This window comes from Oncorhynchus gorbuscha, linkage group LG19 (assembly GCF_021184085.1).
Source record: "Oncorhynchus gorbuscha isolate QuinsamMale2020 ecotype Even-year linkage group LG19, OgorEven_v1.0, whole genome shotgun sequence".
NCBI classification, from domain to species: Eukaryota; Metazoa; Chordata; class Actinopteri; order Salmoniformes; family Salmonidae; genus Oncorhynchus; species Oncorhynchus gorbuscha.
Genome location: NC_060191.1, coordinates 64,322,266 through 64,342,578, shown reverse-complemented (window position 1 = coordinate 64,342,578; position 20,313 = coordinate 64,322,266). Strand labels below are relative to the sequence as shown.

Sequence of the window (20,313 nt, the reverse complement as noted above, 5' to 3'; positions counted from 1 at the left end):
CTGTAGACGGTCTACACATAGAGAGACAGAGGAGCACTGTGTAGACGGCCTACACATAGAGAGACAGAGGAGCACTGTAGGCGGCCTACACATAGAGACAGAGGAGCACTGTAGACGGCCTACACATAGAGACAGAGGAGCACTGTAGACGGCCTACACATAGAGAGACAGAGGAGCACTGTAGACGGCCTACACATAGAGAGACAGAGGAGCACTGTAGACAGCCTACACATAGAGAGACAGAGGAGCACTGTAGACGGCCTACACATAGAGAGACAGAGGAGCACTGTAGACGGCCTACACATAGAGAGACAGAGGAGCACTGTAGACGGCCTACACATAGAGAGACAGAGGAGCACTGTAGACGGCCTACACATAGAGAGACAGAGGAGCACTGTAGACGGCCTACATAGAGAGACAGAGGAGCACTGTAGACGGCCTACACATAGAGAGACAGAGGAGCACTGTAGACAGAGGAGCCTACACATAGAGAGACAGAGGAGCACTGTAGACGGCCTACACATAGAGAGACAGAGGAGCACTGTAGACGGCCTACACATAGAGAGACAGAGGAGCACTGTAGACGGCCTACACTGTAGAGAGACAGAGGAGCACTGTAGACGGCCTACACATAGAGAGACAGAGGAGCACTGTAGACGGCCTACACATAGAGAGACAGAGGAGCACTGTAGACGGCCTACACATAGAGAGACAGAGGAGCACTGTAGACGGCCTACACATAGAGAGACAGAGGAGCACACGGCCTACACATAGAGAGACAGAGGAGCACTGTAGACGGCCTACACGTAGAGAGACAGAGGAGCACTGTAGACGGCCTACACATAGAGAGACAGAGGAGCACTGTAGACGGCCTACACGTAGAGAGACAGAGGAGCACTGTAGACGGCCTACACATAGAGAGACAGAGGAGCACTGTAGACGGCCTACACATAGAGAGACAGAGGAGCACTGTAGACGGCCTACACATAGAGAGACAGAGGAGCACTGTAGACGGCCTACACATAGAGAGACAGAGGAGCACTGTAGACGGCCTACACGTAGAGAGACAGAGGAGCACTGTAGACGGCCTACACATAGAGAGACAGAGGAGCACTGTAGACGGCCTACACATAGAGAGACAGAGGAGCACTGTAGACGGCCTACACGTAGAGAGACAGAGGAGCACTGTAGACGGCCTACACATAGAGAGACAGAGGAGCACTGTAGACGGCCTACACATAGAGAGACAGAGGAGCACTGTAGACGGCCTACACATAGAGAGACAGAGGAGCACTGTAGACGGCCTACACATAGAGAGACAGAGGAGCTGTAGACGGCCTACATAGAGAGACAGAGGAGCACTGTAGACGGCCTACACATAGAGAGACAGAGGAGCACTGTAGACGGCCTACACATAGAGAGACAGAGGAGCACTGTAGACGGCCTACACATAGAGAGACAGAGGAGCACTGTAGACGGCCTACACATAGAGAGACAGAGGAGCACTGTAGACGGCCTACACATAGAGAGACAGAGGAGCACTGTAGACGGCCTACACGTAGAGAGACAGAGGAGCACTGTAGACGGCCTACACATAGAGAGACAGAGGAGCACTGTAGACGGCCTACACATAGAGAGACAGAGGAGCACTGTAGACGGCCTACACATAGAGAGACAGAGGAGCACTGTAGACGGCCTACACATAGAGAGACAGAGGAGCACTGTAGACGGCCTACACATAGAGAGACAGAGGAGCACTGCCTAGACATAGAGAGACGAGCACTACACATAGAGAGACAGAGGAGCACTGTAGACGGCCTACACATAGAGAGACAGAGGAGCACTGTAGACGGCCTACACATAGAGAGACAGAGGAGCACTGTAGACGGCCTACACATAGAGAGACAGAGGAGCACTGTAGACGGCCTACACATAGAGAGACAGAGGAGCACTGTAGACGGCCTACACATAGAGAGACAGAGGAGCACTGTAGACGGCCTACACATAGAGAGACAGAGGAGCACTGTAGACGGCCTACACGTAGAGAGACAGAGGAGCACTGTAGACGGCCTACACATAGAGAGACAGAGGAGCACTGTAGACGGCCTACACATAGAGAGACAGAGGAGCACTGTAGACGGCCTACACATAGAGAGACAGAGGAGCACTGTAGACGGCCTACACGTAGAGAGACAGAGGAGCACTGTAGACGGCCTACACTAGAGAGACAGAGGAGCACTGTAGCGGCCTACACATAGAGAGACAGAGGAGCACTGTAGACGGCCTACACATAGAGAGACAGAGGAGCACTGTAGACGGCCTACACATAGAGAGACAGAGGAGCACTGTAGACGGCCTACACATAGAGAGACAGAGGAGCACTGTAGACGGCCTACACATAGAGAGACAGAGGAGCACTGTAGACGGCCTACACGTAGAGAGACAGAGGAGCACTGTAGACGGCCTACACATAGAGAGACAGAGGAGCACTGTAGACGGCCTACACCGTAGAGAGACAGAGGAGCACTGTAGACGGCCTACACGTAGAGAGACAGAGGAGCACTGTAGACGGCCTACACATAGAGAGACAGAGGAGCACTGTAGACGGCCTACACGTAGAGACAGAGGAGCACGGCCTACACGTAGAGAGACAGAGGAGCACTGTAGACGGCCTACACATAGAGAGACAGAGGAGCACTGTAGACGGCCTACACGTAGAGAGACAGAGGAGCACTGTAGACGGCCTACACATAGAGAGACAGAGGAGCACTGTAGACGGCCTACACGTAGAGAGACAGAGGAGCACTGTAGACGGCCTACACAGAGAGACAGAGGAGCACTGTAGACGGCCTACACGTAGAGAGACAGAGGAGCACTGACAGAGGAGCAGACGGCCTACACATAGAGAGACAGAGGAGCACTGTAGACGGCCTACACATAGAGAGACAGAGGAGCACTGTAGACGGCCTACACATAGAGAGACAGAGGAGCACTGTAGACGGCCTACACATAGAGAGACAGAGGAGCACTGTAGACGGCCTACACATAGAGAGACAGAGGAGCACTGTAGACGGCCTACACATAGAGAGACAGAGGAGCACTGTAGACGGCCTACACATAGAGAGACAGAGGAGCACTGTAGACGGCCTACACATAGAGAGACAGAGGAGCACTGTAGACGGCCTACACATAGAGAGACAGAGGAGCACTGTAGACGGCCTACACATAGAGAGACAGAGGAGCACTGTAGACGGCCTACACATAGAGAGACAGAGGAGCACTGTAGACGGCCTACACATAGAGAGACAGAGGAGCACTGTAGACGGCCTACACATAGAGAGACAGAGGAGCACTGTAGACGGCCTACACATAGAGAGACAGAGGAGCACTGTAGACGGCCTACACATAGAGAGACAGAGGAGCACTGTAGACGGCCTACACACATAGAGAGACAGAGCAGGAGCACTGTAGACAGAGGAGCACTACGGCCTACACATAGAGAGACAGAGGAGCACTGTAGACGGCCTACACATAGAGAGACAGAGGAGCACTGTAGACGGCCTACACATAGAGAGACAGAGGAGCACTGTAGACGGCCTACACATAGAGAGACAGAGGAGCACTGTAGACGGCCTACACATAGAGAGACAGAGGAGCACTGTAGACGGCCTACACATAGAGAGACAGAGGAGCACTGTAGACGGCCTACACATAGAGAGACAGAGGAGCACTGTAGACGGCCTACACATAGAGAGACAGAGGAGCACTGTAGACGGCCTACACATAGAGAGACAGAGGAGCACTGTAGACGGCCTACACATAGAGAGACAGAGGAGCACTGTAGACGGCCTACACAGAGACAGAGGAGCACAGACATAGAGAGACAGAGGAGCACTGTAGACGGCCTACACATAGAGAGACAGAGGAGCACTGTAGACGGCCTACACATAGAGAGACAGAGGAGCACTGTAGACGGCCTACACATAGAGAGACAGAGGAGCACTGTAGACGGCCTACACATAGAGAGACAGAGGAGCACTGTAGACGGCCTACACATAGAGAGACAGAGGAGCACTGTAGACGGCCTACACATAGAGAGACAGAGGAGCACTGTAGACGGCCTACACATAGAGAGACAGAGGAGCACTGTAGACGGCCTACACATAGAGAGACAGAGGAGCACTGTAGACGGCCTACACATAGAGAGACAGAGGAGCACTGTAGACGGCCTACACATAGAGAGACAGAGGAGCACTGTAGACGGCCTACACATAGAGAGACAGAGGAGCACTGTAGACGGCCTACACATAGAGAGACAGAGGAGCACTGTAGACGGCCTACACATAGAGAGACAGAGGAGCACTGTAGAGAGACAGAGGAGCCTACACATAGAGAGACAGAGGAGCACTGTAGACGGCCTACACATAGAGAGACAGAGGAGCACTGTAGACGGCCTACACATAGAGAGACAGAGGAGCACTGTAGACGGCCTACACATAGAGAGACAGAGGAGCACTGTAGACGGCCTACACATAGAGAGACAGAGGAGCACTGTAGACGGCCTACACATAGAGAGACAGAGGAGCACTGTAGACGGCCTACACATAGAGAGACAGAGGAGCACTGTAGACGGCCTACACATAGAGAGACAGAGGAGCACTGTAGACGGCCTACACATAGAGAGACAGAGGAGCACTGTAGACGGCCTACACATAGAGAGACAGAGGAGCACTGTAGACGGCCTACACATAGAGAGACAGAGGAGCACTGTAGACGGCCTACACATAGAGAGACAGAGGAGCACTGTAGACGGCCTACACATAGAGAGACAGAGGAGCACTGTAGACGGCCTACACATAGAGAGACAGAGGAGCACTGTAGACGGCCTACACATAGAGAGACAGAGGAGCACTGTAGACGGCCTACACATAGAGAGACAGAGGAGCACTGTAGACGGCCTACACATAGAGAGACAGAGGAGCACTGTAGACGGCCTACACATAGAGAGACAGAGGAGCACTGTAGACGGCCTACACATAGAGAGACAGAGGAGCACTGTAGACGGCCTACACATAGAGAGACAGAGGAGCACTGTAGACGGCCTACACATAGAGAGACAGAGGAGCACTGTAGACGGCCTACACATAGAGAGACAGAGGAGCACTGTAGACGGCCTACACATAGAGAGACAGAGGAGCACTGTAGACGGCCTACACATAGAGAGACAGAGGAGCACTGTAGACGGCCTACACATAGAGAGACAGAGGAGCACTGTAGACGGCCTACACATAGAGAGACAGAGGAGCACTGTAGACGGCCTACACATAGAGAGACAGAGGAGCACTGTAGACGGCCTACACTGTAGAGAGAGACAGAGGAGCACTGTAGACGGCCTACACATAGAGAGACAGAGGAGCACTGTAGACGGCCTACACATAGAGAGACAGAGGAGCACTGTAGACGGCCTACACATAGAGAGACAGAGGAGCACTGTAGACGGCCTACACATAGAGAGACAGAGGAGCACTGTAGACGGCCTACACATAGAGAGACAGAGGAGCACTGTAGACGGCCTACACATAGAGAGACAGAGGAGCACTGTAGACGGCCTAGAGAGACAGAGGAGCACACGTAGAGAGACAGAGGAGCACTGTAGACGGCCTACACGTAGAGAGACAGAGGAGCACTGTAGACGGCCTACACGTAGAGAGACAGAGGAGCACTGTAGACGGCCTACACGTAGAGAGACAGAGGAGCACTGTAGACGGCCTACACGTAGAGAGACAGAGGAGCACACGGCCTACACGTAGAGACAGAGGAGCACTGTACGGCCTACACGTAGAGAGACAGAGGAGCACTGTAGACGGCCTACACGTAGAGAGACAGAGGAGCACTGTAGACGGCCTACACGTAGAGAGACAGAGGAGCACTGTAGACGGCCTACACGTAGAGAGACAGAGGAGCACTGTAGACGGCCTACACGTAGAGAGACAGAGGAGCACTGTAGACGGCCTAGTAGAGAGACAGAGGAGCACTGTAGACGGCCTACACGTAGAGAGACAGAGGAGCACTGTAGACGGCCTACACGTAGAGAGACAGAGGAGCACTGTAGACGGCCTACACGTAGAGAGACAGAGGAGCACTGTAGACGGCCTACACGTAGAGAGACAGAGGAGCACTGTAGACGGCCTACACATAGAGAGACAGAGGAGCACTGTAGACGGCCTACACGTAGAGAGACAGAGGAGCACTGTAGACGGCCTATACGTAGACAGACAGAGGAGCACTGTAGACGTCCTACACGTAGAGAGACAGAGGAGCACTGTAGACGGCCTACACATAGAGAGACAGAGGAGCACTGTAGACGGCCTACACGTAGAGAGACAGAGGAGCACTGTAGACGGCCTACACATAGAGAGACAGAGGAGCACTGTAGACGGCCTACACATAGAGAGACAGAGGAGCACTGTAGACGGCCTACACATAGAGAGACAGAGGAGCACTGTAGACGGCCTACACATAGAGAGACAGAGGAGCACTGTAGACGGCCTACACATAGAGAGACAGAGGAGCACTGTAGACGGCCTACACATAGAGAGACAGAGGAGCACTGTAGACGGCCTACACATAGAGAGACAGAGGAGCACTGTAGATGGCCTACACATAGAGAGACAGAGGAGCACTGTAGACGGCCTACACATAGAGAGACAGAGGAGCACTGTAGACGGCCTACACATAGAGAGACAGAGGAGCACTGTAGACGGCCTACACATAGAGAGACAGAGGAGCACTGTAGACGGCCTACACGTAGAGAGACAGAGGAGCACTGTAGACGGCCTACACATAGAGAGACAGAGGAGCACTGTAGACGGCCTACACGTAGAGAGACAGAGGAGCACTGTAGACGGCCTACACATAGAGAGACAGAGGAGCACTGTAGACGGCCTACACGTAGAGAGACAGAGGAGCACTGTAGACGGCCTACACGTAGAGAGACAGAGGAGCACTGTAGACGGCCTACACGTAGAGAGACAGAGGAGCACTGTAGACGGCCTACACGTAGAGAGACAGAGGAGCACTGTAGACGGCCTACACGTAGAGAGACAGAGGAGCACTGTAGACGGCCTATACGTAGACAGACAGAGGAGCACTGTAGACGGCCTACACGTAGAGAGACAGAGGAGCACTGTAGACGGCCTACACGTAGAGAGACAGAGGAGCACTGTAGACGGCCTACACGTAGAGAGACAGAGGAGCACTGTAGACGGTCTACACGTAGAGAGACAGAGGAGCACTGTAGACGGCCTACACGTAGAGAGACAGAGGAGCACTGTAGACGGCCTACACGTAGATAGACAGAGGAACACTGTAGACAGTCTACACGTAGAGAGACAGAGGAGCACTGTAGACGGTCTACACGTAGAGAGACAGAGGAGCACTGTAGACGGTCTACACGTAGAGAGACAGAGGAGCACTGTAGACGGCCTACACGTAGAGAGACAGAGGAGCACTGTAGACGGTCTACACGTAGAGAGACAGAGGAGCACTGTAGACGGCCTACACGTAGAGAGACAGAGGAGCACTGTAGACGGCCTACACGTAGAGAGACAGAGGAGCACTGTAGACGGCCTACACATAGAGAGACAGAGGAGCACTGTAGACAGTCTACACGTAGAGAGACAGAGGAGCACTGTAGACGGCCTACACGTAGAGAGACAGAGGAGCACTGTAGACGGCCTACACGTAGAGAGACAGAGGAGCACTGTAGACGGCCTACACGTAGAGAGACAGAGGAGCACTGTAGACAGTCTACACGTAGAGAGACAGAGGAGCACTGTAGACAGCCTACACATAGAGAGACAGAGGAGCACTGTAGACGGCTTACACATAGAGAGACAGAGGAGCACTGTAGACAGCCTACACATAGAGAGACAGAGGAGCACTGTAGACGGCCTACACGTAGATACACAGAGGAGCACTGTAGACGGCCTACACATAGAGAGACAGAGGAGCCCGGTAGACAGCCTTCACGTAGAGACAGAGGAGTTGTTACTGTTTGTTTGAAGTATCGTCATGTTAGTGTTTGTTTGAAGTATCGTTATGTTACTGTTTGTTTGAAGTATCGTTATGTTACTGTTTGTTTGAAGTATCGTTATGTTACTGTTTGTTTGAAGTATCGTCATGTTACTGTTTGTTTGAAGTATCGTTATGTTACTGTTTGTTTGAAGTATCGTCATGTTACTGTTTGTTTGAAGTATCGTTATGTTACTGTTTGAAGTATCGTTATGTTACTGTTTGTTTGAAGTATCGTCATGTTACTGTTTGTTTGAAGTATCGTTATGTTACTGTTTGTTTGAAGTATCGTTATGTTACTGTTTGTTGAAGTATCGTTATGTTACTGTTTGTTTGAAGTATCGTCATGTTACTGTTTGAAGTATCGTTATGTTACTGTTTGAAGTATCATTATGTTACTGTTTGTTTGAAGTATCGTTATGTTACTGTTTGTTTGAAGTATCGTTATGTTACTGTTTGAAGTATCGTTATGTTACTGTTTGAAGTATCGTTATGTTACTGTTTGTTTGAAGTATCGTCATGTTAGTGTTTGTTTGAAGTATCGTTATGTTACTGTTTGTTTGAAGTATTGTTATGTTACTGTTTGAAGTATCGTTATGTTACTGTTTGTTTGAAGTATCGTTATGTTACTGTTTGTTTGAAGTATCGTTATGTTACTGTTTGAAGTATCGTTATGTTACTGTTTGAAGTATCGTTATGTTACTGTTTGAAGTATCGTTATGTTACTGTTTGAAGTATTGTCATGTTAGTGTTTGTTTGAAGTATCGTTATGTTACTGTTTGAAGTATCGTTGTTACTGTTTGTTTGAAGTATCGTTATGTTACTGTTTGAAGTATCGTTATGTTACTGTTTGTTTGAAGTATCGTTATGTTACTGTTTGAAGTATCGTTATGTTACTGTTTGAAGTATCGTTATGTTACTGTTTGTTTGAAGTATCGTCATGTTACTGTTTGTTTGAAGTATCGTTATGTTACTGTTTGTTTGAAGTATCGTTATGTTACTGTTTGTTTGAAGTATCGTTATGTTACTGTTGAAGTATCTTTATGTTACTCTTTGTTTGAAGTATCGTTATGTTACTGTTTGTTTGAAGTATCGTCATGTTAGTGTTTGTTTGAAGTATCGTCATGTTAGTGTTTGTTTGAAGTATTGTCATGTTACTGTTTGTTTGAAGTATCGTTATGTTACTGTTTGTTTGAAGTATCGTTATGTTATTGTTTGTTTGAAGTATCGTTATGTTACTGTTTGTTTGAAGTATCGTTATGTTACTGTTTGTTTGAAGTATCGTTATGTTACTGTTTGTTTGAAGTATCGTCATGTTAGTGTTTGTTTGAAGTATCGTTAAGTTACTGTTTGTTTAAGGGAGAGCTTAACAGCTAAAGCACTGGGACACTCACAAAGGCACAAGGTCAGGTCATGTCAGACCACGTAGGGCAGAAAGAGGGAGGTGGACTGGAGATCCTAATTGAGGTCCCATAGGGCCGTTGACATGAGGATCCACTCCATCAGTTTTCCCACCTCTGCGTGTAGGTGGCACTGTCCCATTCCTCTCAGGCATATTTAGAGGGCCTGGGCAACAGGGGGCCTCTGGAGTGAGCCAGTGTGAATGGAGAGGCCTTCCTTTCTCTCTGCACCTTTCTTTGTCTCTGTGTATACCACCTCCACAGGAGGCTGCTGAAGGCAGAAACAATCTCACCATTATCCTGCATCACAGGGAGATGGCTCTATCCCAACACCGTCTTTTGGTAATGCTGATAGTGTGAAACCCAGACTCAGCATGCGTTGTGGCGGCATTCATGCAGCATTTCATTTTCTAGGCCGATAATCACCCTCAACTACTAAACAAAAGAGTGGGAAGACAATGCAGGGCATGTCTGCAGTCTGTCCCATTGCTGACTGATTCCCTCCATACAGCAACATCAAATTAGTTCCGCCTCAAACTGTTGAGCTGGATGCCTTTTTGTTCTGTTCCATTATAAGGCCTTCATGCCCTTGACAGACCTGTTTTGCACAGGTGTGACAAATGCCTCCATCTGCTCTCAGTGGAGTAGCGGTTTGACAAAGAAAAGACCCTTGCTGTGTGTCTGTTTATTGACTGTGGCGGCTGTTTCACCACAACAGCCAGTGCAGAGATCTCAGTGTGAATAGACTATAAAGCATTTGTTCACATATCTTTCTAACATAGAGTCAGGGGGCAGGGCTAACATAGATAGGAGGAGTCAGGGGGCAGGGCTAACATAGACAGGAGGAGCCAGTGATGGCAGGGCTAACATAGACAGGAGGAGCCAGGGATGGCAGGGCTAACATAGACAGGAGGAGCCAGGGATGGCAGGGCTAACATAGACAGGAGGAGCCAGGGATGGCAGGGCTAACATAGACAGGAGGAGCCAGGGATGGCAGGGCTAACATAGACAGGAGGAGTCAGGGGGCAGGGCTAACATAGATAGGAGGAGTCAGGGGGCAGGGCTAACATAGACAGGAGGAGCCAGTGATGGCAGGGCTAACATAGACAGGAGGAGCCAGGGATGGCAGGGCTAACATAGATAGGAGGAGCCAGGGATGGCAGGGCTAACATAGATAGGAGGAGTCAGGGGGCAGGGCTAACATAGATAGGAGGAGTCAGGTGACCCTCTCTTTCTAAAATTATCCGCCGCAATTGTTGCAACCCTTATTACTAGCCTGTTCAACCTCTCTATCGTATAGTCTGAGATCCCTAAAGATTGGAAAGCTGCTGCAGTCATCTCCCTCTTCAAAGACCCAAACTGTTACAGACCTATATCCATCCTGCCTTTCTAAAGTCAAGTTAATTAACAAACAGATCGCTGACTATTTCGAATCCCACCGTACCTTCTCAGCTATGCAATCTGGTTTCCGAGCTGGTCATGGGTGCACCTCAGTCACGCTCAAGATCCTAAACTATATTATAACCGCCATCAATACAAGACAATACTGTGCAGCCATCTTCATCTACCTGGTCAAGGCTTTGGACTCTGGGTTCAATTCTCGGGTTGACTCTTTTCTCTGTATACATCAATGATGTCGCTCTTGCTGCGGGTGATTCTTTGATCCACCTCTATGCAGACAACTCCATTCTGGATACATCTGGCCCTTCTTTGGACATTATGTTAACTAACCTCCAAATGAGCTTCAACACCATACAACACTCCTTCCGTGGCCTCCAACTGCTCTTAATTGCTAGTAAAACAAAATGCATGCTCTTCAACTGATCGCTGCCCGCACCCGCACTAGCATCACTAATCTGGATGGTTCTGACTTAGAATATGTGGACAACTACAAATACCTAGGTGTCTGGTTAGACTGTAAAATCTCCTTCCAAACTCACATTAAGCATCTCCAATCCAAGTTAAATCTAGAATGGGCTTCCTATTTCGCAACAAAGCATCCTTCACTCATGCTGCCAAACATACCCTCGTAAAACTGACAATCCTACCGATCCTTGACTTCGGCGATGTCATTTACAAAATAGCCACCAACACTCTACTCAACAAATTGGATGCAGTCTATCACAGTGCCATCTGTTTTGTCACTAAAGCCCCATATCCTACCCCCCACTGTGACCTGTATGCTCTCGTTGGCTGGACCTCGCTACATATCCGTCGTCAAACCCACTGGCTCCAGGTCATCTATAAGTCTCTGCTAGGTAAAGCCCCGCCTTATCTCAGCTCACTGGTCACCATAGCAACACCCACCTGTAGCACGCACTAGCAGGTATATTTCACTCATTAAATATAAGCATTTCTCCCTCATTAAATATAAGCATCAGCTGTCAGATTAGCTTAACGATCACTGTACCTGTACATAGCCCATCTGTAAATAGCCCACCCAACTACCTCATCCCCATATTTACATTTTTTTTCCCTTTTTGCACCCCATGACCTCTACTTGCACATCATCATCTGCACATCTATCAATCCAGTGTTAATTGCTAAATTGTAATTATTTTGCCACTATGGCCTATTTATTGCCTTATCTCCCTAATTTTACTACATTTGCACACACTGTATATAGATTTTCCTATTTTGTTATTGACTGTACATTTGTTTATCCCATGTGTAACTCTGTGTTGTTGTTTTTGTCACACTGCTTTGCTTTATCTTGGCCAGGTCGCAGTTGTAAATGAGAACTTGTTCTCAACCGGCATACATGGTTAAATAAAGGTGAATTAAACATTTTCAAAAAAAAGAATCCCACCCCAGCCGTTCCAACAAGTCCACGTAGAGTGCTGAGGTTCTTTGAAGAGCCTCCTCAGCTGTTATCCACATCCACATGCATGTCCTCCCGTCACCTCTCATCTCTTCCCTGTCCCAGCCCATCTTCCCTCTGGCCCAGCCTCAGCTCTAATGCCATACCACTGACACACCCACTCTGACAGGCATACAGCACAGGGCATCACGCTGCTTTCGATTGGCATTCACAGATCAGCCCGTCCATTCACCTGTCCGTCAGCACAGTCCATTACACGTGGATGGCCCTGGTTTGTGTGTAGAGCCGTTTTAAGTGTCCATGTGGGACCAGTCATTCTGTGAGGAAGGGACACATCCCACACAGCACTGTTAAATCTCTCCCTAACCAGACAGTTGTTGTGTGCTGTCATTCCTTCCCAAGGCCCAGCTCTGCAGAATTCAGGCTATGGACATCACCAGTCAAATACTGGTTTACAATGAAATTTCACAGATCACTACAGATAATGACACACACAACACAGAGCGGATGTTATTGTGGAAATAGCATATAAACAGCAGGGCTGGCAAAATGTGTTCTGTTTCAACAGAGTGAAACCTCATTATGGGAAAGGCCATGTGTATGATCACTGGGCAGTTAGACACACTGGGCAGTTAGACACACCTATGATCACTGGGCAGTTAGACACACCTATGATCACTGGGCAGTTAGACACACCTATGATCACTGGGCAGTTAGACACACCTATGATCACTGGGCAGTTAGACACACCTATGATCACTGGGCAGTTAGACACACCTATGATCACTGGGCAGTTAGACACACCTATGATCACTGGGCAGTCAGACACACCTATGATCACTGGGCAGTCAGACACACCTATGATCACTGGGCAGTCAGACACACCTATGATCACTGGGCAGTTAGACACACATATGATCAGTGGACAGTTAGACACACTGGGCAGTTAGACACACCTATGATCAGTGGGCAGTTAGACACACTGGGCAGTTAGACACACCTACAATCACTGGGCAGTTAGACACACCTGCTCTGCTCTATCCTCAAACCACCTCTCTAGAGCCATTGATTGATGAGGGTATTGTTACCATGCTGGTGAACAGTGTGTGTGTGTGTGTGTGTGTGTGTGTGTGTGTGTGTGTGTGTGTGTGTGTGTGTGTGTGTGTGTGTGTGTGTGTGTGTGTGTGTGTGTGTGTGTGTGTGTGTGTGTGTGTGTGTGTGTGTGTGTGTGTCAGCCTGACTGAGCCTGAGAGTAAGGGTGTAGCTGGCACTGGGTCAGGGGAGGGGCATTATGGGCCAGGTGTCTTTGAGTGAAGCGACCCTGATGACAGGAGAGAGCAGGCTTTGTTCTCACATAAGGAGAAATGACAGGTCCCGACAAAGTTACAGTGGCGAACACACACCCACTTACATACACACACCCACTTACATACACACACACGCACGCACGCACGCACGCACGCACGCACGCACGCACGCACGCACGCACGCACGCACACACACACACACACACACACACACACACACACACACACACACACACACGTAATGTTGTGCATGTGCAACCACAGCCAATAAACTGGCTCCGAGGTGCTTATCAGTAACTGCTGGCTGAATTCAGAGACAGATATGATTCGATTCAATTTCCACGAGATTATGCGCTTTCAATTATGCTCTGAAACTGCCAGCCGCTTCTTTTTAATCTTCCCCCGGTGCAGCTAGTGGGGGGCTGAAGGCGGGGGACAGGCTATCACGCTGTTTATGAGTAAGAGTTGTGATTAGGAGAACACCCTAAGGCAGTGTTCAGTCATGTCAATAGTACTGAACACATCCATGGCTGGGCGTTCTGGGCTCAGGATGGAGCTGTATCAGCTGTCATGTCAATAGTACTGGACACATCCATGGCTGGGCGATCTGGACTCAGGATGGAGCTGTATCAGCTGTCATGTCAATAGTACTGGACACATCCATGGCTGGGCGTCTGGGCTCAGGATGGAGCTGTATCAGCTGTCATGTCAATAGTACTGGACACATCCATGGCTGGGCGATCTGGACTCAGGATGGAGCTGTATCAGCTGTCATGTCAATAGTACTGGACACATCCATGGCTGGGCGTCTGGGCTCAGGATGGAGCTGTATCAGCTGTCATGTCAATAGTACTGAACACATCCATGGCTGGGCGTTCTGGGCTCAGGATGGAGCTGTATCAGCTGTCATGTCAATAGTACTGAACACATCCATGGCTGGGCGTTCTGGGCTCAGGATGGAGCTGTATCAGCTGCATGTACCATAACATGCCCAGAGAGGAGCACAGTGTCATGATAAAGTACATAGGAGGAAAATGGTTCTAATTACCGCTGGTTGTCTTTATGTAAACAGAGTTGCAGTTTGCTGTTAATTGTCCAGACCATACTGTAACGTTGGCTAACTGATCCATTCAAGGCCTGGGGCTAATCATCCTTACTGATCAATTCGGGGCCTGGCTAATCATCCTTACTGATCCCTTCTGGGCCTGGCTAATCATCCTTACTGACCCCTTTTGGTTCTGGATAATCATCCCTACTGATCCCTTCTGGGTCTGGCTAATCATCCTTACCTATCCCTTCTGGGCATGGCTAATCATCCTTACAGATCCCTTCTGGGCATGGCTAATCATCCTTACCTATCCCTTCTGGGCATGGCTAATCATCCTTACCCATCCCTTCTGGACATGGCTATTCATCCTTAATGATTCCTTCTGGGCATGGCTAATCATCCTTGCTGATCCCTTCTGGGCCTGGCTAATCATCCTTACTGATCCCTTCTGGGCATGGCTAATCATCCTTACTGATCCCTTCTGGGCCTGGCTAATCATCCTTACTGACCCCTTTTGGTTCTGGATAATCATCCCTACTGATCCCTTCTGGGTCTGGCTAATCATCCTTACCTATCCCTTCTGGGCATGGCTAATCATCCTTACCTATCCCTTCTGGGCCTGGCTAATCATCCTTACCCATCCCTTCTGGGCATGGCTAATCATCCTTACAGATCCCTTCTGGGCATGGCTAATCATCCTTACCCATCCCTTCTGGGCATGGCTAATCATCCTTAGTGATTCCTTCTTGGCATGGCTAATCATCCTTACCTATCTATCCCTTTTGGGCATGGCTAATCATCCTTACCTATCCCTTCTGGGCATGGCTAATCATCCTTACTGATCCCTTCTGGGCCTGGCTAATCATCCTTATCTATCCCTTCTGGGTCTGGCTAATTTAAAAAATATATTTTTTATTTCACCCTTATTTAAAATAAAATAAAAATTGGTGGCTGGTCTTGAACGCTGTATAAATCAGATAGAGAGGGAAAGTCTCCAATCCCTCAGCGCTGCGGAGACCAAATTTCCTCTTTTTCAGAAACTGTTTCATGTCATCATAGTAGTGAGTGTTTGTTCTACTGGCTGATGTTACTCAGCAGGATCCTAATCAATGTTGATGCTTGACTAATGAACCAAGACTAATTATGAGACTCGCTCATTAAATGTTACAACATCTGCAGTTTGCTGATTTGGAGTTATAAATCGTTATTGGTGAAACAACAGGGGACAAATCAATAATTGTAAGGTTAACACTGACATTAATCTGGTATGAAATACTTTGATGAACATAACATCTCAATCTCACACACAACCAGTTCCACTCACAGTGATTCGTTCATCTCTGTCATCGATGTTGGCACTGTCCTTCTTCCAGGATATGCTAGGTTCAGGATGCCCGCGAGGGGGCATACACTCTAGGACTGCAGGCTCGCCCGCTGCCACCATCACATCTGCAGGATTCTGTCTGAAGTCATCACGTAGTACTGCAGAAAGAGATGGAGAGAAACGGGTTACCGTGAGTTCAAGCAGCGGCAGAGATGAGCTTTGACACAAAGGGCATAATAACACCAAAACCAGTCACTACAGTTAGACATGACTGTAGATTTGACATACCTCACTCAGATGCATTGTACCATCTACAGACCACAACACTGATCTGCAGCAACAACATAATGACAAAAGGAAACCGCTGCTGTGTTATCATAACCTATAATTGGGTACTGTCACCGATTCGTCACCACGTGGACATGGCCACAGTGACCACTTCCATCAGAGAAGACTATACAGGACCAGGGATCGTCATACCACAAACAGCTGGACCACTGGCCACAGATTGGAGTGTCTTCCCCTACCCACAAGGCCTTGTTGACAATGAGATAAACATGTGTGCATCCAAACATGAGCGGCTTTGACCAGTCATCTCTCCTCTTTACCACCTCACACTGTCTCTCTGTGTCAGCCTACTGAGTGTGTGAGTGACACACTTTGACCAGTCATCTCTCCTCTTTACCACCTCACACTGTCTCTCTGTGTCAGCCTACTGAGTGTGTGAGTGACACACTTTGACCAGTCATCTCTCCTCTTTACCACCTCACACTGTCTCTCTGTGTCAGCCTACTGAGTGTGTGAGTGACACACTTTGACCAGTCATCTCTCCTCTTTACCACCTCACACTGTCTCTCTGTGTCAGCCTACTGAGTGTGTGAGTGACACACTTTGACCAGTCATCTCTCCTCTTTACCACCTCACACTGTCTCTCTGTGTCAGCCTACTGAGTGTGTGAGTGACACACTTTGACCAGTCATCTCTCCTCTTTACCACCTCACACTGTCTCTCTGTGTCAGCCTACTGAGTGTGTGAGTGACACACTTTGACCAGTCATCTCCCCTCATTACCACCTCACACTGTCTCTCTGTGTCAGCCTACTGAGTGTGTGAGTGACACACTTTGACCAGTCATCTCTCCTCTTTACCACCTCACACTGTCTCTCTGTGTCAGCCTACTGAGTGTGTGAGTGACACACTTTGACCAGTCATCTCTCCTCTTTACCACCTCACACTGTCTCTCTGTGTCAGCCTACTGAGTGTGTGAGTGACACACTTTGACCAGTCATCTCTCCTCTTTACCACCTCACACTGTCTCTCTGTGTCAGCCTACTGAGTGTGTGAGTGACACACTTTGACCAGTCATCTCTCCTCTTTACCACCTCACACTGTCTCTCTGTGTCAGCCTACTGAGTGTGTGAGTGACACACTTTGACCAGTCATCTCTCCTCTTTACCACCTCACACTGTCTCTCTGTGTCAGCCTACTGAGTGTGTGAGTGACACACTTTGACCAGTCATCTCTCCTCTTTACCACCTCACACTGTCTCTCTGTGTCAGCCTACTGAGTGTGTGAGTGACACACTTTGACCAGTCATCTCCCCTCATTACCACCTCACACTGTCTCTCTGTGTCAGCCTACTGAGTGTGTGAGTGACACACTCTGACCTATCATCTCCCCTCATTACCACCTCACACTGTCTCTGTGTCAGCCTACTGAGTGTGTGAGTGACACACTTTGACCAGTCATCTCTCCTCATTACCACCTCACACTGTCTCTCTGTGTCAGCCTACTGAGTGTGTGAGTGACACACTTTGACCAGTCATCTCTCCTCTTTACCACCTCACACTGTCTCTCTGTGTCAGCCTACTGAGTGTGTGAGTGACACACTTTGACCAGTCATCTCTCCTCTTTACCACCTCACACTGTCTCTCTGTGTCAGCCTACTGAGTGTGTGAGTGACACACTTTGACCAGTCATCTCTCCTCTTTACCACCTCACACTGTCTCTCTGTGTCAGCCTACTGAGTGTGTGAGTGACACACTTTGACCAGTCATCTCTCCTCTTTACCACCTCACACTGTCTCTCTGTGTCAGCCTACTGAGTGTGTGAGTGACACACTTTGACCAGTCATCTCCCCTCATTACCACCTCACACTGTCTCTCTGTGTCAGCCTACTGAGTGTGTGAGTGACACACTTTGACCAGTCATCTCTCCTCTTTACCACCTCACACTGTCTCTCTGTGTCAGCCTACTGAGTGTGTGAGTGACACACTTTGACCAGTCATCTCTCCTCTTTACCACCTCACACTGTCTCTCTGTGTCAGCCTACTGAGTGTGTGAGTGACACACTTTGACCAGTCATCTCTCCTCTTTACCACCTCACACTGTCTCTCTGTGTCAGCCTACTGAGTGTGTGAGTGACACACTTTGACCAGTCATCTCTCCTCTTTACCACCTCACACTGTCTCTCTGTGTCAGCCTACTGAGTGTGTGAGTGACACACTTTGACCAGTCATCTCTCCTCTTTACCACCTCACACTGTCTCTCTGTGTCAGCCTACTGAGTGTGTGAGTGACACACTTTGACCAGTCATCTCTCCTCTTTACCACCTCACACTGTCTCTCTGTGTCAGCCTACTGAGTGTGTGAGTGACACACTTTGACCAGTCATCTCCCCTCATTACCACCTCACACTGTCTCTCTGTGTCAGCCTACTGAGTGTGTGAGTGACACACTCTGACCTATCATCTCCCCTCATTACCACCTCACACTGTCTCTGTGTCAGCCTACTGAGTGTGTGAGTGACACACTTTGACCAGTCATCTCTCCTCATTACCACCTCACACTGTCTCTCTGTGTCAGCCTACTGAGTGTGTGAGTGACACACTTTGACCAGTCATCTCCCCTCATTACCACCTCACACTGTCTCTCTGTGTCAGCCTACTGAGTGTGTGAGTGACACACTCTGACCTATCATCTCCCTTCATTACCACCTCACACTGTCTCTCTGTGTCAGCCTACTGAGTGTGTGAGTGACACACTCTGACCTATCATCTCCCCTCATTACCACCTCACACTGTCTCTCTGTGTCAGCCTACTGAGTGTGTGTGACACACTTTGACCAGTCATCTCCCCTCATTACCACCTCACACTTTCTGTCAGCCTAATGAGTGTGTGAGTGACACACTTTGACCAGTCATCTCCCCTCATTGCCACCTCACACTTTCTGTCAGCCTAATGAGTGTGTGAGTGACACACTCTGACATGGGGTATAAGAACCGCCTCCAGATACACACATCATCCCCTCTTCATCATCACGTCACTTTCACTTCCTGTTTATCCACACAACCCTGCCACTGACTGATGGAGCCTATGTTTGCATTACAACCCATCTACAGGTATTGCCACTTTAAAAACGGCTGTTGTACAGGGTTCACAACCGTATTGGGAAGTACTGTAATATATACCACTCCCCTCGCTGACATCAGACCCCCTCGCTGACATCAGACCCCCTCGCTGACATCAGACCCCCTCGCTGACATCAGACTCCCTCGCTGATATCAGACCCCCTCGCTGACATCAGACCCCCTCGCTGACATCAGACTCCCTCGCTGACATCAGACCCCCTCGCTGACATCAGACTCCCTCGCTGACATCAGACCCCCTCGCTGACATCAGACCCCCTCGCTGACATCAGACCCCTCGCTGACATCAGACCCCCTCGCTGACATCAGACTCCCTCGCTGATATCAGACCCCTCGCTGACATCAGACTCCCTCGCTGATATCAGACCCCCTCGCTGACATCAGACCCCTCGCTGACATCAGACCCCCTCGCTGACATCAGACCCCCTCGCTGACATCAGACTCCCTCGCTGACATCAGACCCCCTCGCTGACAACAGACCCCCTCGCTGAAATCAGACCCCCTCGTTGACATCAGACCCCCTCGCTGACATCACACCCTCTCCTATAGTCACTCAGAGATGCCTTTTCCCAGTTAAAAGGCCCATTAGTGTGGGGGTGTAGGAGCTTGTGCATCCCTGTCTAATGTCTAATGGATGAGAACAACAGCGGCTGATCTAATGTGACAGAGGGAAATGCTGTTTGAATGGGACCAAATGATCCGTGAGCTGTCTCATTCATCTTGACAACAGCATGATGAATAGAACACAAACCACATCCTATACTCTACAAAGTGCACTACTTTTGACTAGACTTGTCATCAAAAGTAGTGCACTTAGCACTCTATGAAATGTATACCCCACTAACTCAGTCCAGTAACAATATGGAAAAGTATGTATGTCACAGCAGCATTGTAAAAGCTGAGAGGCAGGATGG

At 49.1% G+C, this 20,313-nt stretch overlaps 1 protein-coding gene across 1 annotated transcript in view; it reads right to left on the bottom strand.

Moving 5' to 3' along the window:
- Positions 1-20,313, bottom strand: part of LOC124005266 (roundabout homolog 1-like) — a 485,264-nt gene that overhangs the window by 135,327 nt on the left and 329,624 nt on the right. Inside the window, 1 exon segment of the mRNA XM_046314363.1 lies at positions 15,974-16,131. Within this exon segment, the coding sequence (XP_046170319.1) occupies positions 15,974-16,131 (158 nt within the window).